This window comes from Anas acuta, chromosome 3 (assembly GCF_963932015.1).
Source record: "Anas acuta chromosome 3, bAnaAcu1.1, whole genome shotgun sequence".
NCBI classification, from domain to species: Eukaryota; Metazoa; Chordata; class Aves; order Anseriformes; family Anatidae; genus Anas; species Anas acuta.
The window spans coordinates 29936611-29959778 of NC_088981.1; the positions used below are offsets into that span (position 1 = coordinate 29936611).

Consider the following 23168-nt stretch of genomic DNA (forward strand, 5'->3'; position numbering starts at 1 on the left):
TATTGAAAAAGAATCTTCGGTGGCATCAAGGCGTGTTGTTTTAAGCAAGTACCTCTGCTGAATACAGTTAAAGTCTCAGAGCAGATTTGTCACCGACAAATTGTAACTGGATTGCATCAGTGAATACTTCCCTTAGCTCTACGGTAAGATCCATGAAATGTTCATTCTCCCCTCTGTGCACACCCATTTCCAGATGTGGAGTTTTCAATTTCTACATGCACTGCTTTAAGTAGGTCAGTGTCTAGGTTTGATTTGGCACTAGCTGTACCCTTGAAGCATGCTCTACCAAAATGCCCCAAAGCCCTGAAGTGTAGTGATTTCCCTATCAGCTTTGTGAAAGATCGGTGTGAGGAAAACTGCCTGGAGAAAGCATGATGTTTCACGTGCTTTCAGTTCAAAGATCACTCCAAATGCTTACTTCTGTGCCGATTATATTATTGCAAAAGCTTTAATACTTGAAACCAAAAAATGCACAGGTTTTGATTTCTTTTACTCTTTTTATTCAATAGGTTGCTACTGGAAGCTGCCACTATCAGACATTTTGGTATTGCAATCGATATTACTTCAGTAAGAGCTCACCAAATCCAGCAACAGGTGGGAGGGGGGACTTGGATTGCAGATTATGTTCCTTGTGAGGGGGTGTAAGTCTGTGATGAGGCAGCAAGGCAAAAAAATGAAAACGATCTCCCATTTTCTTAGGGTTCATCAACATATCATAGCTGTGGAGTAACTGCTCCCGAGTTGCTGAGTCGCGTGAATTCTGCAAAAGCACCTACAACAAAAAGGTAGGTTATAGCCCTCCCTGCGTTCCTACAAATTCCCGGGTACCTGCAATCTCTCATTCAATCCTGTCTTTTATGCTAGTATAGCAGTACCAGCGTTCAGTAAAACTTGTGAGCTTTCTGGCAGAACTCACACATTAATGCAAAAGTTGGCTGCGTAGATTAAGTACTCCTAAACATAGTATGACCAATTCACTTTGAGAGATCCAGAATAACTTATGTCTAGGAGAAGCAACTCTTTCTTTGACCTACACGTAGTTTTAAACAGAAATCTGATTTGAAAAGAAGCTGTTTCTGCTTAAGAGCATTGCTTAGGAGCGTGTTATATGCCTGTAAACAGTTTGTACCTGCATTCTGAGGTCAACGCCCATGTTCTTTAAAAACTCCCGTTGTTTTATGGGGCCCAACGTGGCTATTTTTCCCTGTGCCATTTTTCGAAGATAGCTGAAATCAACATCTGCTGTCAGGTCTGCTGTACCTGGAGCTTTCAGCACATCGTGGAGTTTGTGATTCCGGAAACCCTGAAAAATTGGAAGATTACACTCAGCTGTACTCCTACTGGGTCTAGTAAAGCTGTAAATGCAGCAAGGGCTCAAGTTGTCCTTCCCATATGATAGAAACCCCTGCAGGTACTGATGAAATGAAAAATCAGTTACTCACTTTTGTGGCTGCAGCGTAACACTGTTGTTTTTGTGATTATGTCCACCCAAGACCTTTCGTACAGGAACTTAATGATCCAAGTGAGAAAGAGAAAAAAACTGAGTGTTTTAGCACAGTACTGCAGGGAAAATGCCTTACCCGGAAAGTGTCAGTTTTGGTTCCATCGTGACCATAATCAGCAATCAGTGCGGCCCCACCATCCTTTTCGATGCGACTGGCAAGCCTCTGAATGAGGACACCGGCCTCGGGACATACTTCCACATGATCTCTCGTTTCCTCAGGCTAGTGCAGAGTTCAAACATCAAAACACCTGTATTAGCAAACAGGTACAGGGCAAGAACTTTTCACACTTGACTTCTTGGAACTGTTGTCATTATTTGGGTGTGGAGGTCCAGGGGTATACTCCAGGTTGCCTATTGCTCGAGCTAGTTTTTGATAATGGCCACTTCCAATTAGTGCTTTCAGAGTTCTCTCTTTCTTTCATCTCTTGTACAGCCCAGAGTCAACTGGAATGAGTTTTTATACGTGAGAATACCTGCATTGGGTGAAACTGCATTACTGTGGCAATGAAAGAATAGCACTTCTTCCATGCACACACTTCAAAAGAGCCTTTCTGTGTAAAATCTTGTAGGTGGTTTACATCTCTATTACTTCATTTTATAAGTTTAAGAATCCAGTGAACTTTAGAAGGAAAAGAAAGTCTTAGACACTTGCCATTACAGATCAGTGTAGCACCTGTACGCAGCAGGTTGAGAACCTGGCTTAGGCAGGGCTGGTATTGAGATGGTGAGATGACAACTGCAGCACAGAACTCTTTGCTGCTTGCTGCCTCTCTGAAGTGTCTGCTTAAGCCCTGATTTTGCTAAATTTGATGTACAAGTTTATTTTTGTGCTATATATTCACAGCACACAAGGTTGAATTGCTGGTGGAAGTTTTGTAAAATACAAACTGGAACTGTTTACTTGTTAATAGATGGAAAAGCCTCCTCTTTCAGTCCATGTAACTGACAGGTAGTACATGACTTGAAAGAGTAATAATTAAGTTATGAACACTGACTGGTATAATCTTACCTGAATAAAGTTTTCTGTTGCAGGGGTACTGGATGGTGACAGGACAAATCGGAGCTGGTCAGGAGCCTCTGGATCTATATCAACCAACACCTCACGCCAGCCTTTCTCTGTTCTCTGTTTAGTAAGCCCAGAGTACTCATTTTACACTCTTAGTAGGTACACAAAATCTTATTTGATTGGACTAACATGCTAAGCATTTTCTCAAGTTTTAAGCACATAATGTGCTATTAACAATAATTCATTACTATTTAATTCCAGAAACTGCCTTAGAAATGCTTGCGGTAGAAATGGGTCTGAAGATTTAATAAGTACAGGTTTAATTAAACGGAATAAATGATGCTGTTGAGAAGAATGCTGCCTCTTCTATCGACAGTGCACTGGTTAACTTACCAGAACAATTCTATCAGTAACTTTTCATAAAGTAATTATGGAATTGAAGTTGAAAGGTTCTTCTGAACCATATCTAGACTTCATTTTGCTATTCACATGAAAGTGAATGAAAACATTTTGCTGTTCAAATGAAAGCCATCCAGTGTACTGTCTTTGTTGGCAGTGACACATACAATAATGTTGGAATTGGAGCCTTATTAATGTAGCATAAGGAAATAGAGGGAAAAAAAAAGTTTATTTATGGAAGTAAAAACAAGTCTTTAGGTTTCTAAAAGGCTTTTGCATTCAAGAACAATTAACATAAGGCTTGGTTCAGCTCTTATTTGTCCAAGCTTAGTTACAAACATTTTATCACCATAATCCATGCATGTGTTCCCTTTGGCACCATAATTCTGTTCTTCAGCAGAGGCCTTTAAGTTGATGGTCACATTTATGGTATTCCTCTTGCTATACCTGAAACTTATGTATTGGCAGGGCATCCAGAAACTCATGTGCTATGTAAAAGCTGTAACCTGTGGGAAGGTTAAAATAAATGCATTACCATACTAATGCTTCCATAGCAGTTTCCAGCAGAAAATTAGATTGTTTTTTATAAATTGTAGTGCATTAAGCTAGTTAATGTCATTGGGAAATCACTATTATTCCCAGCTTGGAGACATTAAAGGGAACACTTGAGGTGCTAGCTACAGCTTCCAGTGCATGATTTTTTTAGATCTGTATCTCAACATTAGCTCCTCAGTCATTATTTAGACAAAACCACTGAATGGTGTCTCATGCAAAGGAAAGAAAAAAATCATACTACATGAAATTGGGTAGCTATCCCCAAAGGAAGTTATGATACTTGGCTATGAGAATCTGAGTCAAGATCCCATTTTAGACTCATACATGAAGTAGGAGCTAATATGTAAAATTTCTTTTTTACCCATTATGAAGGCTGGTGTCATGTCCCCAGTTACCAAAAACTGCAAATGGAGGGAGGATGCTATTGCTGTAACAAGATGTTCAAGCTCCTTACCTTGTGGTACATCTTGAATGCCTCTGTACCAGTAAATTGGAATTCCAGTCTTGCTGATGCCTTTCATATAAGCAGCTTCATCCTCAGAGTTTGACTGCACCTTCCCTCCTGTCAGCATCTGTGCTTGGGTCTCACTGAGTTTGGGACTCACTTCTACCAGGTGAATGGACAAGTCACATTTACTAAGTAAAGAGGCAAGCTGCTTGAAGACCTATAAAGGCAGATGAGTTCTATTAGGTACAGTCATAGGCTCCATATATGTCTCAAATTAACCTTTAATCACATTATATTGAAGATAGAAGATTGTTAGCTTTCATCAGTAAAATAGTCTCAGCAGAAAGGACTGCGTTTTGCTCTTCCAGAAGGTGAATGGGAATTTGTTAGTTTTAATAAAAGCTGCTATGCTTCTAATAGAAGTCGGAGAGCTACCACATACATTATATAGCAATAAGGACATGAAATGCAAGTTAGTAGCTTGAAAGTGAGTAGCTCCTCTACTACCTACAGAAGAGCTAACAGCGAGAAAAATGGTTCAGTTTGGTTAAACTGCATAAACAAAAGCTGCTTACTACTGCTTATTTCACTATGGTTATTTGGACTTTTTCAGCCCAAATGAAACAAAGTTTTTTGAAGTACTAAATCCCCTTAGCAGTTTGGTTTCTGAGTTAGTAGTAGTATAATTATCAGACAGCCCTGCACAAGTGCTAGGACAGGAAGGGCTAACTCAGAAGCAGCAAGCCCTGAAAGCCTCAGAGAGATGAATGTAACTTTACTCTTGTGCTCATGTCCTCCCTGCTCCGTGCTGTTGCTTGCATTAAAGCCTCCCAATTAGGCACAGCAGCACCCTCCTAGATGGTGTTCCAGTTTGGAAGAGATCTTACCATAAATGAATAATCTGTGCTGGAGCTTTCCTGCCCTCCCTTTCTATCCAGAGGCGACTGCACCGTTACAGGTGCCTGTGCAGCACACAGAGGCCAGCCCACGTTCTCCTGCCACTAGAGCAATGCCGTCTCTTCACCAAATCCCACTAGGGAATGTTACACCCCCATACCAAAACCTTACTTCAGATATCTGTGTACCTACGGAATCACAGAATTTCTAGGTTGGAAGAGACCTCAAGATCATCGAGTCCAACCTCTGACCTAACGCTAACAGTCCCCACTAAACCATATCCCTAAGCTCTACATCTAAACGTCTTTTAAAGACCTCCAGGGATGGTGACTCCACCACCTCCCTGGGCAGCCTGTTCCAGTGTCTAACAAATAAATAAAGCCAGAAAGGAGAGGAATACCCTTTATTTCCACCTACCCGCAGGATATCATCGGTGAGCGCGCCCGTCCCCGGTCCCAGCTCCACCAGCTGCATGGCTGCGGGCCTGCCGGCGGCCATCCACTCGCTGAGGCACCAGAGCCCTATCACCTGCCAGGGACACGGCGCCGCTCTCAGCCTGAGCCTGAGCCGCAGCCCGTCCCGACCCCGGCTCCCCGGGCTGTGCCGGCTGCCGGCGGGCGCTCACCTCTCCCGGCAGCTGGCTGACCTCGGGCGCCGTGATGAAGTCCCCGCCGACGCCGCCTCGCCGCGTGTAGTAGCCCTGCGGGGGGAGGCGGTGAGGGGACCGGGGCCGAGGCCAGACCCAGACCCGGGGGGGCTCGCGGAGCCCCGGCCCCGCCGCACCTGGCCGGGGTTGGTGAGCGCCTCCCGCATGTACTCGGCCACCGTCAGCGGCCCGGTGGCCCGCAGCTTCAGCAGCAGGTGCCGCAGCACCCCGCCGCCGCCGCCCCCCGAGCACGGCCGCGCCCCCGAGCCCGACCCCGATCCCGGGGGACCGAGCGCGGCGGCGCTGCCCCGGCGGCGGCCGCCGAGCCTCCGAGCCGCGGGCAGCAGCAGGCGGCGCGGCCACAGCGGCGCCATGGCGGGGAGGGGCCGCACTCGGCCCCGCGGCGCGCCGGGAGCCGGCAGCGCGGCTGCGCCTGGGCGGGGGGAGGTGGCTCGGCGGCCATGGCGGCGCTGAGGGGACGGCGGTGGCCGGGAGAGGAGCAGGCGGGGGACGGCGACGAGTGGAGCGAGGAGGACGGGGATGGCGACGGGGACGGGGATAGGGGTAGAGGCGGCGGGGACGGCTTCACGCTGGACGAGGTGCTGCGGCTCGGCGGCACCAAGGTGAGGGGCGCGGAGGGGAGCGGGAGCACGTGGCGGCCGGTAGCGGCTGCCCCCCGGTAACGGCCGCTCGTGTCCCCGCAGCAAGATTTCCTCATGCTGTGCGCCCTGGACGAGGAGGAGGAGGAGATGGTGGACGGCGGCAGGAAGGGCGCCATCGATGACCTGGAGGAAGGGGAGCTGGAGGCCTTCGTCAGCTCGCTGGGGTTCGACAGGTTCGCGGAGAGCTGCATGCAGGAGGATGGGGAGGAGGAGGAGGAGGAGGAGGATGGTGGAGGGGAGAAGGGGAAGCCCCCCAGGAAGGAGAAAGGGAAGAAGGAGAGCGCCCCGGCTCCGCTAGGGGGGAAAAAGGAAAAAAAAGGCAAAGAGCAAGTGAGCGGCAAGAAGGAGAGCAAGAAAAAGAAAGCTGGTGGGGTCCCAGAGCAGCAGCTCTCGGCACAGAAGGAGAGGCCGGAGGAGGTTTTTGAGTTTCACGCCAGGCAGGTGATCCTGATCAAGCCAGGGGGTAAGTGGTATGACCTGGAATACACCAGCGAGTTCTCCTCTGAGCCACAGGACCAGGCGCTGGTGTCCAAGTATAAGGCCTTGGCCCAGAAGCTGTACCAGCACGAGACAGAGCTGTACAAGAGCAAGACAGACTATCAGAAGGGGGCCTCTTCGGCGTGGATGAAAACTGTGGTGTCATCGGGTACCTTACCCGACAGGATGGCAGCCATGACCCTGCTCATCCAGGACAGCGCTGTCCACAGCCTGCAGTTTGTTGAGAACTTGGTAAACCTCGTCAAGAAAAAGGGTGGCAGGCAGCAGAGCCTCATGGCTTTGGATACTTTCAGGGAGCTTCTCCTTTCAGATCTTTTGCCAGACACTCGGAAACTGTGGTCCTTCTCGCAGCGTCCTTTTAACAACATAGAGAAGATGTCAAGTGGCAACAGGGATTCGAGAGACAGGAGGCTGATACTGTGGTACTTCGAGCATCAGCTGAAACTGCAGGTGGCAGAATTTGTGCAAACCTTAGAAACCCTGAGTCACGACTCTGTGACAGCAACCAAAGCGCGAGCGCTGGCAGCTGCCCATGAACTGCTCTGCAACAAGCCTGAGCAGGAGAAATTCCTGCTCGTTCAGCTGGTAAATAAACTGGGAGACCCGCAGAACAAAATAGCCACCAAAGCCTCGTATCTCTTAGAGACGTTGCTTTACAAGCATCCAAATATGAAAGGAGTGGTGTGCAGTGAGATGGAGAGGCTTTTGTACCGCTCAAACATCAGCGTGAAAACTCAGTACTATGCCATGTGCTTTCTGAACCAGATGGTCCTCAGTCATGAGGAAGTGTCGCTGGCTAACAAGCTGATAACTTTGTATTTCTCCTTCTTTCGGAACTGCATTAAGAAAAAAGATGTTGAATCCAAAATGCTCAGCGCTCTTCTTAGCGGGGTGAACAGAGCTTACCCTTACGCTGAGACTGGCGATGAGAAAGTGAAGGAGCAAATGAACACCTTGTTTAAAGTTCTGCATCTCGTCAACTTCAGCACCAGCGTCCAGGCCCTGATGCTGCTGTTTCAGGTCATGGACTCCCAGCAGACTGTGTCGGACAGGTACTACGCAGCGCTATACAAGTGAGTGGCACGTTTGGATTTCTGGTCTAAATTTAATTTTATGAAGTAGTCGCTGATAATTCGAAGTGATTTTAACTTGTAGAAATGTGTACTTGGCTTTTAGGATCTTGCAAGTTTTGTGTCTCGCTGGCTAGATGTTTCTGATGTTTTCTGTGAGCTAGAAGAAAATATATGGGGTTTCTTTTACTTGACATGGGGATAAAACATGGCAGTGGTAGTTCCTAGGAACATGCCTGAAGGATTTTATGCTTTGTGCTGTTTTCTGGTAGTATGCTACCATACCTATATCCAGATATATTTTGAAACTAAATGATAATTGTTTCTTCTGATATCACTTGTACAGGTAGTGTGTTTTAGCTATGTAATAGCCTACAATCCTGTTTTTTTTTTAATGAAAATCCTTTTTTCATGAAAAAATGCAATGTCAGCAAAATCCTTAGGTAATTTAATTTGTTAAGTTGAGAAACCTTGGGCTGTAAAACTATCACTTTCTTCTGTCCTGGATGATTTTTTAGACTCTTCTTAGGATCCTTGCAGGCTTCTGTTTAATTGCTGCTGATTTTAGAAGGGGAGCTCAGGTTCTCCCAGGACATGCAATGCATTTAGCAGCCTTCCCGAGCCAGGTGGCCTGGAAAAAAGTAGAATAGAAAATGCACTTGCTAACACAGATACCTGGGCAACACAGATACCTAGACTCATTGTGAAGCTTGCTGATTGCTAACCATTTTCTTTCTACTTTTTGAACATCTGAATAGATTACCTTCTCACTTTATACATCTTCAATTTTTAAACTTTTCTCTTAAGCTCTGTTTCTCTAGTATTTTTTTTTTCATTTACTGCTAGCTGTATTCATAATAAATGATATACTGAAGATTAAAAATATTACGCAGCCATTGGTGTTTTGGGCTTGGTCATAATGGTTTGGAGTATTGGCGAGCAAGCTGGATGTGGTCTTCTGGATACCAGTCTGAAAAATGTACCTAATTGTTGTTGACAGCAATTACTATTCTATGTGCATCGTGACAATTAACAGTATTTTCTCCTGCGTTTTCTACAGGAAGCTTCTAGATCCTGGTTTAGCAGCCTGCTCAAAGCCATCCATGTTTCTTAACCTTGTCTATAAGTCTCTGAAGGCAGATGTAGTATTACGGCGGGTGAAGGCCTTTGTGAAGAGGTTACTTCAAGTCGCTTGCGGGCAAACGCCACCCTTCATTTGTGGAACCCTCTACCTTCTGTCCGAGCTTCTGAAAGTAAAACCGGGGCTAAGGGTCCAGTTACAGGATCACATGGTACAGCATTTCTTTATTTTGTTGGGCTTTTACTAAGAGCTAATTTCATGAACGCCTTTCCCTAACCTGTTTCCCTTTGCAAGTAATTCCTCCTTTCCTGGAAGGACTGCCTTTCTAAACAGAATTTTTATCAGAGTTTACTAGCATTTGGTTACGTTATGGGAGAAAGTACTTGAACAATCATAATTACATTAAGAATCTGTATAGGTGTAAACATTCTAGCAAGTCTTATGTCCTTTTATGGAGAGAGGATTATTTTGCTAAATGCCATATAAGCAAGCAGGTAAACATTCCTGCCCAAAAAGCTTTTTCCAAACATGTCCTTCTTTGTGACTGTAGAGTTCAGTTTTAAGTCTTGTAAATATCAAGGCCAAAAGTCTGTGTTGCTGAAATACTGGCCATTGTTTGTCTGTGTTTTTGTGAGCAGCTACTTTAGAAATACATGCATCTTTCTAACAAATCAGAATAAAACTGGAAAGGAGAAGGTGTTCACAAACTTTTTTTTTTCTTTATTTAGGAGTCTGATGAAGAAGAGTGCTTTAAGGATCAAGAAGAGGATGAAGAGAATGAGGAAAAATTTGTAGATGCAGACAAAGAAGTAGAAAAGGAAGAGGGGAGTACAGCAGAAAATTCTGGTAAACCAGACAATTCGAGTTCAGCAGCTTCATGGGTGCATCATGTGAATATGAGAGGTAAATTAGCAAGAAACTATAATGCATGCAAGGCCTAACTTCAGTCACATGTTGACCAAGAGTTTTTTGTAAAATTGATTTAAATGTTGTTTTATTTTTTGTTTAATGTAAGTTTGATTCAAAGCAATCAGAATCATTTTTCTGGTTTTCCGAAGAGACTGTGTTAATCTCCTAGCTATTTTCTCTGTATGTAGTTCAGTGTGCTTGTGCCTAAGTAGTAAACAGATTGGGGATTTCTTGCTTCTAAATTGAAACACCTACAGAGCGACGTAGCCAGTGTTACGATGTGTAACTGCACCTTCACTTGAAGCTTGCTAAAACAAGTTGTCTAGCTCTGAGCCTGCTTCTAGCTTTTTTCTTTCCTGATGACCTTTTCATAGCAACGTAGAACCATCTAGTTTGGAAAGGCCCTTCAAGACATCAAGTCCAACCATCAACCTGACCTCCCGAGTCCCATCACCAAGCCATGTCCCTTAGTGCCACGTCTCTTAAATACTTCCAGGGGTGAGGACTCCACCACCTTCCTGGGCAGCCCTTCCAATACTTGACCATCCTCACTGTGAAGAAATTCTTCCTAATGTCCAATTGAAATCTCCTATGGTACAACTTAAAGCCGTTTCTTCACATCCCATCACTTGTCACCTGAGAAAAGAGACCAACACCCTTCTTGTTGCAGGCTCCTTTCAGGCAGTTGTAGAGAGCAATGAGGTCTCCCCTCAGCCACCTCCTCTCCAGACTGAACAGCCCTGCTCGTTTAGCCGCTCCTCATAACACTTGCTTTTTGGTTCCTTTTTCAGCTTTGTTGCTCTTCTCTCCACGTGCTCAAGCAACTCAATATTCTTATAGTGAGGGGCCCAAAACTGACCAGTATTCAAGATGCAGTCTTACTGGTGCTGTGTACAAGGGGACAATCCCTTCCTTTTTGGAGCAGAGCAGGGCTTTTCAGGGGATTCCTTGGAAGCAAATCCTTTGAACTCTCCTGTGTCCTGATCATAGTCTGGGCTGCTGAATATAATCCTGTCTTGCTACTGTACAAATCTGTGGCCTGTCCAGCTAAGAATGATGGGCAGCATTGCTGTCATGGTGAAATGAAAATAATACTCTCATAAAGTTGCTTGAGTCTTTTTTTCGTCTCCTTTGCCCCCTAGGCAGGAAGAATGGGGTTTCATATGATCCTTTGCACCGAAGTCCTCTCTACTGTGGTGCTGAAAGTACAAGCCTTTGGGAACTGAAGAAGGTAAAGCGTTCTTGTGTTGGTACTTAAAGTGTTTCTTAGTATGGCTCTTGCTTCAAGAGAAGAAAATTAACTTGGTTATTTTTGCAGTAGCTACCTGGGTGATGTGACAAAAAGGTTAAAGGACACATTGTTCAGCTCTAAGCTTGTTTATGCTACATTCAGTGCTGATAGTTCAGAGGAGGGAACAGTAACTTTTAGGTGGAGATTTGAACTGTAACAATTTATTTTCTTTGACTTTTGGATCTTAGTTTTTATTAACAAAACTTTCTAGCATTGCATTAAATAAAACTATAGTTGATCCTCATTGTATTTAGTTCATGTAAGTAAAAGGTTAGAACGTGATGTTTCTCAGTTGTTCAAGGGCAGAGCACATCAGCCTTGTGCTACTCATGCAGGTCTGTGTTATTTGGTGAGTTGCAGAGTGGTGTTAAAACGTAGTGTTAGTGTCAGGAGTCTGATATGACAACATGAATGATGTTTGCATTTATTTTTGGACTAGAAATAAACAAATGATTTGTGTTTTTCAGCTTTCCGAACACTACCATCCATCTGTGGCTCTGTTTGCAAAAACAATTCTAGAAGTAAGTCTTTATCAGTCTCTAGCTTTGAACTTTGATTTTTTTGTTAGCTGTCTTTTACCATTTAAAAAAAAAACACATCATAAAGCCTCCTTGAACTCTGCAGGTAATTAGAAGTTCTGCAACACTGTGAGTAGCATACACTCGAAAACAAAGCTTTTCATGGAATCAAAGCCTTTTTATCTAAAGCAGGCTTCTCACAGAAGTAATCAACTTGGTGAAAACATGGTATTACATGATTCTTAAAGCTGGTTTAGAATTTTCGTCTATCTGTTTAAAGTTTTGTTTGGTTGTTTTTTTTTTTTTTTGTATGGGGGGAGCTCTGCTCTTGAATCAAATCCTCTTTAATTCTGCTGAATTGTGCACAATACCTGCTTAGAATTTTTATATTCATTTGAATATATGATATTTAAATTACACTGAGTACTGACTTCCTGGCTGCAAGCTGTAAATCTTTTTGTCAATAAAAATGTTTTGTCTATTAGTACAGTACGTTGCAAGGTAGTTCATCACTGAAACAAAGCGAGAGAGATGCTTTTTGTAGAAAATACTGGTATTTCAAGAACAAAAAAGTATAAAGGCTGCAACCTTTCAGGCTTATAGGATGAAATATCCCCCAAGTCCTTGTCTTTCGAATTGTGATTTAATGATCTTGGTCTGTTTGAGTCCTTTAACTATGTTTTGTTGCTGTCTTTTGAAAATGAAGACTGTAACGATTTTTTCTCCTTTCAGGGAAATCACATTCAGTACTCCGGTGACCCTTTGCAGGATTTCACATTAATGAGATTCTTGGATCGTTTCGTGTACAGAAATCCCAAACCCAATAAAGGCAAAGGTAAACATTGCTATGTACATATTAGCATTTAATCTTGATTATTGACAATGAAACTTCTGTCAGACTGTCAAGTGCCAATTTGTGCTTGTCAAGAATTTGGAGTACATGTGGTGCAACAGAGGAATGGCGTCAGTCTTCAGGGCAGCATGAGAGATGTCTGCCAGTCACATACAGCTGCCTCTCATATCATCAGTTGCAGAAACTGTGAAACTGTCAGGAATAAACGAAGTAATAGGGATGTGTAAAGACTAATGATATGTTGGTTGAGGTTGGAAGGGATCTGTGGAGGCCAAGTGGTCCTTCTTTATAACCTCCCTTCAGATATTTGTGTGCATTGATGAGATTGCCCCATGGCCTTTTCAAGGCTGAATGGTCCCGGCTCTCTCGGCCTTTCTTCACCGGAGAGATGCTCCGGTCCCTTCATCATCTTTGTGGCTGTTTGCTGGTGTCTCTCAGTACACCCATGTCTCTCTAGCTCTGGGCAATGCAGACTGGATGCAGCAGTCCAGGTGTGGCTTTGCCAGGACTGAGGGAAAGAATCGCTTCCCTTGACATGTTTGTTGGCATATCAGTCACTCCTCCCAGCTTTGTATCAGTTGTAATGAAGTGTTTTTTGTTCTGCTACAGAGAACACCAGCAGTGTGGTAATGCAGCGGAAGAAGAAGCAGTTTATGACAGATAGGCGGACTCTTGCAGGTAATTCAGCCACTTACCCTTGAAGATTATGAATAAGTCATAATTTTATAGTTAAGAAATTCTTGACTGATTGTTGTGGGCATCCATCCTGTGTGCTGTCCATACCACTTCTGTTAGCGATAAAAGAAGAACAGATAGCAAGTTCTGTCCATCAAGAGTGGTACCTGATGTTCAGGATCAGGTCTAAAGTTCATGTAAGGGTGCATGAAGTCTCCACAGCTGAAACTTTGGATCCATTAAATCATCTTGAGACAAAGGAACTCAGTTCCTTCAGTCATTATCTTTGAGTAGGAAAGCAGTTTTTCTCCTACTGTACTTCCACTTGGCTTTACACGTCAAAGCTTGCTAATACCTTTCTTTTCTCTGTATTTTTTCCTTTAGTTGTCAATTACTTTCTATCAATATAATTCCTTTTTCTTAGGCATTGTTAAGGTCATACTTCCTGTTAGCCATTAAAAAATGTGTAACAGCAAAGGACAAAGCTACTGCAAACAGTGTGCCTTGTCTGTAGTGCTATTCTTGCTATCACCTGCATATGCTTTCTGTATCTTCTCTCATGCTAGACTACCCTTCTCTGCATACCCTTGTATGAGAAAAGATAATACACTCACTGGGTAGAGAGTAGATTTGCAAACTTACACGAAAAATTTAGAATATTGTGCCTATAGCTGGCAACAGCATTGGGGAAAAATGCTAAAAACCTTAAGAGTTTGTTCCAGGTTATGGTATTTCTAGTTAGAAGGGCAACCTGTTAGGGTACTAACTTCAGAGATAGACGTATTTATAAAATAAATTTTCTGTGCACAAACATGCTATTTTTATGTCTGGCATCCTAGTTTTACAAATAATCCTTTTTATTTTTTTTTTAATACGTAAGATAATGTAAAAATCTTTAAAATGTAAGCTTATCTAGTAGTTATTGCAGTAGTAGTATGTAGTTAATGTTTTTTTTTTTGTTTCCAAGTTATTGTGTAACCACATCCTGCTTAATAAAAGTGACTTAAAAATAAGAAAATTGATTTATAAAATGATGTAAATTACATTAACCTCTTCCTTAAATGATATGGATTTCTTCATGCAATGCCACAGCTCAGCTGTTGCTAGGATTAGCATAAGGTATCTCTGGCAGTGTTGTTTTGGTTAGCATCTTCCTGCCTCCTGAAAGAGGCTGGGTTTTGTCTAGGCGCAATTTTTACAGTAATTAAGAACTATTAGTTAAAAATCAGGGTTAAAAATTCAGTGAAAGTTGCTGCTTGAGGACAGAGGGAGGTACCATCTTCTGTGCTGGAATCTGTAACATTTTCAGGGATGTGCTTCGTGTCACTCCAGGTCTGTGGTGTTGTGCAGAGTTTTTACTGCTACAGATTAGCTGATGTATCCATAATTGTGCATGGTTTTAGGGCTATCAAAGCTTAAACTAAGAAGCTTTACCTACAGTGCATTTGAGGATACAGTTTGTTTATTGCATTCTTTAGTTTATTTTGAATTGAAGAAATTAACTGATCATTTAGTACAGGTTTGAAGTGGTTTTGTGATGAAGTTGCTTTATTTAACAGATGACACTGGATATCAGTGTGCTTCTGTCTGTGCAATGCTGTTTCAGCTTTCAAATGAATAACAATCATTTCAACTTGAAGTAATATCAATTCTTTTTGGCCTTTGCAGTCAACAGTAAAGAATTCCTTGCCAGAGATGAAAGCAAAATCCCGGTGGATGAAGTGTTCTTTCACAGGTAATGAAATATTTCAGAACATTCGTTATAAGTTTTGGTTTTGAGTGCATTGCCTTCAAAAAAAAAAAAAGTTTTTCATAAGTATTCTTTAGTGTTCCAAGTGTTTGCAAATTTTGATTAATTTGAGTGACTTGTGATGACAGTACTTTCCTTAGAACATAATTTCAAAATTGGGCAAAAGGAAAGAATATTACTTCTGAATGAAAGCAACCAGTGTTTGTAGTCTACACATCAAATGAGTTGACGTTATAATAAATAGACCTTAAACACTGGGTGATGATGAATGTCTTGCGGGTTGTAATTCTTATGCATCAGAAGTAGATTTTAAAAAATAGAATATTTTTATAAATTGTTTGTTACTAATATCAAAGCTTATTTAAATGGAACAGTGCAAAGAAAGTCAGAGGAGCTACTCTTCTGCATTTTTTTATGATTCTTTCTATATGGTTGGTTTTCCTTTCAGATCATTGTGTAAAAATGCAGCTGTAATACTTAAGATGAAGTGTTACACATTTGGCAAAAAGTAATTCATATTAAATCAAAATGCTGGTTACCTGGGAGTATCTCCTTGGGAGATCAGTCTTTGAATTTACTTTTTCTTTTAAAAAGTCCTTTGACCTTGTGTATAATCAAATCCACCTTCTTTGTTTTGGTGGGATTTTGTATTCTTTAATAGTAAGCAAAGGAGTGAAAGTGGCTTAAAGTAGTTGAAGGTTTAGGTAAAACTAAACACAAAGGGCTGTGGGGGAAAATTTAGCATAACTTTAAAGGGTGAATTGCTTTTTTATTTTTTAAATTGGATTCAAGTTGAACTTACACATATAAGGCAGATTTTCCCATCTTCCTTTTGCCCTTTTATGAATTCAGTATGTTCAGAATGATTTCTATCACCTCTGTAAAATTTCTTGGTTTTAACTTTACGGTAGTGGCTTACAGTTTAAAAAACAAAGAAAATACAAATCTCTGTTTTGGGATGAAGCACTTAACTTACACTTTTTAGCTGGGGAAATACACATGAAACAATCTCCTGTTTTTTTTTTTTAAAAAAAAAACTTGTCATAAAGATCTTCTCTTGTGCCTTTGTGTTTGAGAGCAATTATGTTATTTCAGATTTTATACAAAGATGGACAATAAGAGAGAGAAACGAAATCATCAAGAGGATGAAGAAAGTGTGGAAGACGTAGATGATGATGAGTTCGAAAGAGCGTTGGGTAAGGTTACAGTTTTCCGTGAAGTAGCTGTCCCAGTATTTTGTGCTTATATGAATTATTAATGTATCCTTCACTAGTTTGTGTTGTATAAAAGAACCAAATACAGTCATATGAAAGTAGAAGAAAACTGTCTTTGTAATTCCTATTCCTACTATAGTCAGCAGGTCATACTGTCCCCTCACATGAGACAGGCCAGATGGATGGCTGTCTTGTAGAAGGTTTCTCTCTCACTACTCCAGTAGTGTTCAGCTTGTTCAGCTCAGGCTGGAAGTTTTCAGAGTTTGAATATAAACTCGTAAATAGCAGTTTGTGCCCTTTTGTTCTTTTCCTAATGTAGCCTAAGCATTAAATAACACTTATAATTTTGTATAACGTTTTTTATAGAATTCAGAGCTCCCATACTGGGGGTATTCCTTAGTGACATGATTAATATGGTCCTAGTTATGAGAAGAACCTGTCACTAATTGTATTTACCTTTTAATTGTTAGTATTTCTAATACATAAACTGTCTCTGAGAATTTTTGACATTAAATTGAGATGCTTAAATTAAAGGTAGTCTAACGTTAGATTTTACTCTCTGAATCAGACCAGTTCTAATTTTTCAGATCTCGTTTTTACCACTTTTTTTTTTTTAAGAGCAATTTATTCCGAAGTGAATCTGATGATAGGAGCTTTTTCTCCCTGAAATCAGGGCCCTTTGTTATTGAAGCAGATGTTATTAACTAGTCAGGAAAATGACACCTAAAATAATGTATTTTGCATAGACTTCACTTTTTTTTTTTATTTCTTTTAGTAAAAAGTTTTGTTTTCTTTGAATTTCCCCCCCCAGATGCATTTGAAGCTGATGATAGTGCTGTTGATGTTAGCCAGGATGACCTTGATTTTGCTGGGTAAGACCTTGAGACAATTCTTTCATCTCTTGTTTTAATACCCATATAGAGTTTTACTTTGAGAAACTGGATAGAGGTTTTTCAGAAAGACTGTGTATATCACTTTGCAAAAAAAAAAAAAAAAAAAAAAGGCAATAGCAGTTGAATGCTGGGTAATCCTGCTTTTCTGCATCCCTTGGAATGGGGCATCATGATCCTGCGGTGCTTACAGTACGTTGGCTTGAAGCGTGAGACCTGTAGTATTTATCTATACAATGCGGTGACCCAGTAAGCAAAGTGCAATCTGACTTGGTTTTCATCATCTCAGGTTTCTGTTTGAGAATCACCAAGTACAAAAGAAAGCAGAATGAGGCATAATGGTACTACTCTAAGGATTGGTTGTAACTGGACCTAACTGAGTGATAAACTTTGTGGGATCCAGAATCACACAGCTCAGTTTTCAGGAGGTCAGCAGTTACATTACTGATTAAGTAGCCTCTTCTTTACTTAAACCATCTGCAATGCAACTTTAAAATCAACACAGAAACTTTATTTTTCAAGACATTTTTATGATCCAGACTAGTGTGTGTATTAAAAAAAAATAGGAGACACAAAACAACCATGCACCTAGTGTCTGAAGAGCAATGTTTACTTTCTGGAAAGAAAAGAATATAGGTGTCATCCTCATTTAGAAATACCTGCGTGTTATGTGTTTTTTACAAAGACTTTGTGAAAAGGAGCAGAGACACATAGGGAGAAAATACTAAAGCTGACATTTGTGTTTATTTTGGAATAGGATTCTCTCCAGAACTTAAAATGGTTTAGTTGTTAACAGTTCCATATGATGATGTTGAAAACATACCTGAGTGCATAATACATTCACTAGCTCTCATCCTACATTTACTACTGTGATGCAGTGCAGCTGCAGTGATGTTTAAGCTTTCTAACAGTGTTTGCAGGTAGATAAATGTTATATGGATGCAACCAGTATTTGGCCAGATGATTTGCTAAGCCTATTACGTATTTTTTTAGTAACATAAAAAAGAAAAACACAGGCAGTAAGAAAAGCAAAAGAACTGAGGATTCCGGTGCTGACTGGGATGATTCTGATGATGAAGATGAATTCAGTGATCTGGATGATGAGGAGGTCTCCTTAGGAAGCATGGACGAAGAAGACTTTGAGAAGGATATGGATGAAGAGGGAGGTGTATTTATGGATGTGTCTGATGATGATGACAACCTAGGTAAAGTAACATTTAATACCAAAAACAAGAAGAAAAAGTTTTTAAAAGTACATTACCTGATATGTAATTACATGCTTAAATTTAATTACCTAGGTGGGAGGTTTGGCTTTTAAGAAGTGACCAGTCCTTCTCTGGACAATGCAGTATTTAGTCTTAAGAGAAATGAAATTTCTTGCCACAGTCTCCTAGGTGAAAGTGGGCATTAGGCATCTGGGTTCAACAGTTCGCATACAAATCATGCTTTCTTCATTCTGAAAAAAATGGCAGAACAAACGTAGCTTTATAAATAAATAACTGTATGCAAGATGCAAAAGTATTAAAATATTTAAAAGACAAAAGTAATAAAAAATCTATTATCTCTGTAACAATAACTGATTGGTGCACCTTTATGGTTTTATTATCTTTTCAACTGAAAAGCAGTTTACTCAGAATGCGCTTTATGTGGCTGGAAAAGCACAGATTAATGGAGTATTTCAATTGGTGACTTAAGGTCACAGGAAGACGATTGAAGGTAGAACCAGTAAACTATTTATACAGCTGTTTACACCTTAATCTTTCATGAGATTGTTACTTCATTAGGCTTACCAAGCAGACATTTGAAGTTTACATAATGTTTAAGCCTTCATATTGTTATCTTACTATCATTTTTCCACAGCACAAATATTAAGGAAATAAGTTATGAGGAATGACACACCACTGAACAATTTTTAATTGATAATTCTGTCCATTGTGTTTTAAACTTACAAATTTTTGAAATAAAGACTTGCACTAGACAAATATATCTAAATAGATTTTTTATTGGGGAGTGTGCTTTAAATATCATGCATGAATTATGAGAATAAGGAATTGACTTTTTTTTTTTTTAATTCCCTGACAGACCTTAAGAATGACAGCCAATCAAAGTCTGTCAGTAAAAAGACCAAGAGAAAGAAAGAGATGAATTCTGTGGGATCGCTTGAAGGTAAGGAAACGCTGCCATTATTTCCTTTTAAGAAGACTTAATGCAAATAAGTCTGAAAACTTTGGCTTCAGAGGTGTTCAATACAGTCGATTATCTACACTTTTGGATCTGGCTTCAGATTTGAATAAACTACAGATGAAAACAAATTTTTTCTTTTGTCCTCCAACCAGCGTGGCCTAATTCAGAATGACAATCTGTTCTTGAAGGATTGGGGATTGAAGGAGTTCTATTTGAAGGAAGGATGGAGTTTTTCTGGCAATTACTCTAGCCTGTGGGGGTGCATTTGATACTGACACATTGCAAAGAATTGTGCTATTTAGTTCTGTTTGGATTTTTTTTTTCTCCTTTTAAGGGGGTGGTGAGTAAAGATTTCTAACATCTCTTTTAGGTGGTCTTATTAAACAATAGCAATAATTAAAAAAAAATACATTTTGTTTAAGTATCATTGTAAATTTGAAAGTCTGTCTCATACGAATCATACTTTTTGTTTGTAGGATCCAACAGAGGAAAGAAGAGGAAACTCACAGATGCCAATATGCTGGCATCCGCAGAGGAGGCAAGTTTGATCAGTACTTAAAAAAAAGTGATTAGGTGTTTTACATATTTCTTAATACTAAAATATAAAATTTGTCTTTTTAAAGTTTGGCTATCTGCTGGATGAAAATGCTGGGTCCAAGTTTGACAATATCGGATTGAATGCCATGGCTAACAGAGATAATGCAGGTAAGTACATGCTGTGAAGAGCAGATAGCTGTAAAGCTGCTACTTCTGTTCAGATTCTGTACTTAAAAAGATACACTTCAACTGGGATACATACAAGGTCAGAGAGCACACAATAGGGACAGCCGCTCAAAATCAGTAAGACATGACTTAGTACCAAGCATCTCTCTTGACTGAAAAAAAAAACTAATATTAACTGTGACTGCTGGAGTGAGTAAGGCTTCAGAAAAGAGAAGCAGGCTATCGTGTGCTCCTTTTACACTGTAAATAAGAAGTGGCAATATGCTGTTACTCAGGCTTTCATGTGAATTCTGCTCTGATAAAGAGTATTCTGGCTCCTTGTCAAGGGAAGACATAGCACAGATATCTTCATTGGAAATATTTCCTTGCTAGATTGGTGAAGAAAAAGTAACTTTCTAGAAATAACTTCAAATTAATACAAATTAAATGTGTACTGCTTTCGGTCCTTTCTTTGTATAACCTTTGTAAAGGCATAAATGTAAATCTTTCTTTGTCTAACCTGTACAAGTCTTTCTGGTGTCACCTGAAAAAGTATTAACAGCAGCATTCAAGCAGTGCATACTTCCGCAGGAACATTAATAAAATACAAATCAATGGCAAGGGTGGTCTTAAACTTGGAGATTTTGAGATGGTACACATTGTGAAATGGAAAAAAAAGTTCTCAGGTGTCAAGTCCAGCAATTTGCACTTTATTAACATTTATAGATAAAGTAGTCAAGTTTAAAGTTCTACGTGATTCATCCATATTCCACATAATGTACAGAAGTATCCATCAGTTTCTCACGTCTCATCTTCCCTCTTACAGATGCCAAACAGATCAAGTGGGAAGTAGAGCGTGACAGGTGGCTCCACAACAGAGATGTGAAAAGCATCATCAAAAGGAAGAAACAGTTCAGGCACAAAGGGCTGAAAAAGAAGTACAAAGGCAAGAAATCAAAAAGATGAACCAAACACCTTAATGTGGACATTTTTACAATACGTGTTCTAAAATAATTATATTTCTTATCCACCTGTTTTTCTTACTTTTAGTTTTTGTTGCTTAACCATGCCATTTGGTCATTCTCCTTTATGCCATGAATTCCAGCCCACTCATTCGATTTGTAATAAACTGAAAAGTAAGAATATATTTGTTAGCTGTAAATTAGAACTGTATAAAGGTGAGCCACTTTATGGCTAGTTTGGTTGGGTGTATAGTCTTCCACTTCTGAGGAAGTCTTCCACCCATTCGACACTCCAGCCACACCTATACATTACAGTAAACACTTCTGCAATCTCTCCTGGGGTCGTTTTAAGCAGTAAGAAAATCTGTTTTATACATGAGATGCAACAGAAGCTTGAGTCATCTTTTCGAAGCAAACTACAAGCCTACCTTCAAGAATTGATGGAAACCTCTTCTGCATTGTGTATCTGAAATCTGACAAGAAAGATAAATTGGTTAATTTACACAGCATATTTCAAGACAAATAATTAAATGCACTATTTTTCTAATTACTTTTTTTTCCTACGTTTGTTCTAGCTCTTTGTTATAGCTGCCCTCAAATAGTGTTATCTGATTTTTTTTTTTTAATTGTATCACAACTGTACTCGGGTTTCTCCTGTGTGTTTTCTAAGCTTCCTTGTACTGGTGTCAACCAGCTACAGGCTAGACTTGAAGATGAAGGATGCTCAAAGCAGACACTTAAAGGAATAGCAGGAACCTTACTTTCCCTATATGGCCTTAGGTGTTCACTGAATCGTCCTGCGAGCAGGTGCACTAACCCAACAGAAAACCATGAAATGACAGCTTTATGTCATGTGAATGATTTACAGCAGATCAGGGACAGATCATGAAAATGATAGTATATTAGTATGAACTGCTGAAAGCCTCCTCCTGCGTGCAGTCAGCTACTGGATGAGCTCTGTGCACCCTGCAAAACTACACAATAAAGAAAAAGTAGAAGGACGTGTTGGAACTGGGATGGAGTAGTAAGAAGTGGAAGAAATGAGAAGCCGTGGAAGCTGAGATCAACTGGAACTTGAGCAGCTGAGCCCAGCTCCCTGCCTGGCTGCTGGCAGGGGCGAGCTGGTGTCCCCCGCCCCAGCAGTGGCTGCCTGTCCCCGCAGGCCGGCCCGGCTGGCCCCAGGCCAGCAGGCGGACACTGCAGGGCGGATCCCCTCTGCCGGGGGCAGCGCTCTCGCTGCGCACAGGCGCGATGTTCAACCTCCCTGCCGCAGCGGCCAACCTCCGCTATGTTCTTTAAAAAATATAAAACCCCGCAGTTGGAACAAGCCCGGCGGCGCCGCGCCGCTCTCCCAAGCACCTCGCCCAGCCCCGAGCTGTCCCCGGCCACCCGCACCTCGGCTGCTGTCCATGGCGCGGTAGAGCAGCAGGACGCCGCCCAGCGCGGCCGCCTCCAGCGCCACCAGCCCCGCCAGCAGCCGCCGCCTCATGGCCGCCATCAACGGCCGCCATCAACGGCCGCGCACGCCCGGCGCCGCCGCGCTCCTCCCCTGGGGGGCGGCCACGTAATGGCGGCCGCGCCCGCCCGCCTCACGGAGAGGGAAGGCGACGAGAGGGCGGCTGGGCAGTGCCTCTCCGTGCCAAACCACGCTGGGCTGTGCCGAGCCGATCCGTGCCTTGCCAAGACACACCATGCCCGGCTGTAACAATATGTGTCAAACCGTGCTAGGCTGTGTCAACCCATGCTAAGCTGTGCCAAACAGTGCCAAACAGTGCTGAGCCCTGCCGAGCCGTACTGAACCATACCGAGCCAAACCATGCTGAGCCATGTCATGCTAAGCAGTGCTGAGCCGTGCTGAGCCATGCCAAGATGTGCCGAGACGTGCTGAACTGATCTGAGCCATGCCAAGTCCTGTTGAGTTGAGCCGTTCCAATCTGAGCTGCGTCAAAGACCTTGCTGAAGTCTAGGTAGACCACATGGACAGGCTTTCCCTCATCTGCCAGCAGGGTCACCCAGTAATAGAAGGAGATGAGGTTGGTCAGGCACTTGGCTTTCATGACCCCAGTGGTCCCACATACATTGTGTGACTGCATTCAAGATGAACTATCCATCACCTTTCCTGGCACCAAGGTCAGACTGACAGACCTGTAGATCCCGGTTCCTCCTTACAACCCTTCTTACAGATGAGTGTTGCATCAGCAAGTCTCCAGTCATCCAGGACCTCTGTGGATGACCGTGACCGCTGATAGGTGATGGAGAGCGGCCCAGCAATCACACCTACCAAAATGGTAGCATCACTTCCCCCTCGGTGGTGTTCTTTTTGTTCTGTGGTTTTGATTTCATTGTTTTCTTTTCTTGATTCATGGTATGGAGATGAGTTTATTGTCAAAATCTCTCGGGACTTTTATTACTAAGGACTTTCCTGTGAGGCTCTTTTTTTCCTATTAATGTTGT

The 23168-nt window shown here is 41.8% G+C and overlaps 3 protein-coding genes across 3 annotated transcripts; 1 reads left to right on the top strand and 2 right to left on the bottom strand.

Moving 5' to 3' along the window:
- Positions 1-477: 477 nt before the first annotated feature.
- On the bottom strand, positions 478-5829 carry NDUFAF7 (NADH:ubiquinone oxidoreductase complex assembly factor 7). Its single transcript, XM_068676407.1, has 9 exons — positions 5593-5829; positions 5435-5509; positions 5227-5337; positions 3919-4129; positions 3357-3415; positions 2514-2627; positions 1581-1724; positions 1130-1303; positions 478-772 (listed from the first exon to the last, which is right to left on the bottom strand). The coding sequence occupies exons 1-9, from the start codon at positions 5827-5829 to the stop codon at positions 560-562; spliced, it is 1338 nt and encodes a 445-aa protein (XP_068532508.1). The 3' UTR covers positions 478-559.
- An 87-nt stretch (positions 5830-5916) lies between these two features.
- CEBPZ (CCAAT enhancer binding protein zeta) lies at positions 5917-21264 on the top strand. Its single transcript, XM_068676404.1, has 16 exons — positions 5917-6078; positions 6160-7688; positions 8746-8977; positions 9495-9669; positions 10818-10906; positions 11434-11487; positions 12217-12319; positions 12947-13015; positions 14681-14747; positions 15858-15958; positions 16788-16848; positions 17860-18071; positions 18949-19032; positions 19527-19588; positions 19674-19755; positions 20579-21264. The coding sequence occupies exons 1-16, from the start codon at positions 5917-5919 to the stop codon at positions 20716-20718; spliced, it is 3222 nt and encodes a 1073-aa protein (XP_068532505.1). The 3' UTR covers positions 20719-21264.
- On the bottom strand, positions 20442-22281 carry CEBPZOS (CEBPZ opposite strand). The gene is made up of 4 exons (XM_068676414.1): positions 22110-22281; positions 21143-21187; positions 20797-20881; positions 20442-20679 (listed from the first exon to the last, which is right to left on the bottom strand). The coding sequence occupies exons 1-3, from the start codon at positions 22210-22212 to the stop codon at positions 20799-20801; spliced, it is 231 nt and encodes a 76-aa protein (XP_068532515.1). The 5' UTR covers positions 22213-22281; the 3' UTR covers positions 20442-20679; positions 20797-20798.
- Between the last annotated feature and the right edge of the window lie 887 nt (positions 22282-23168).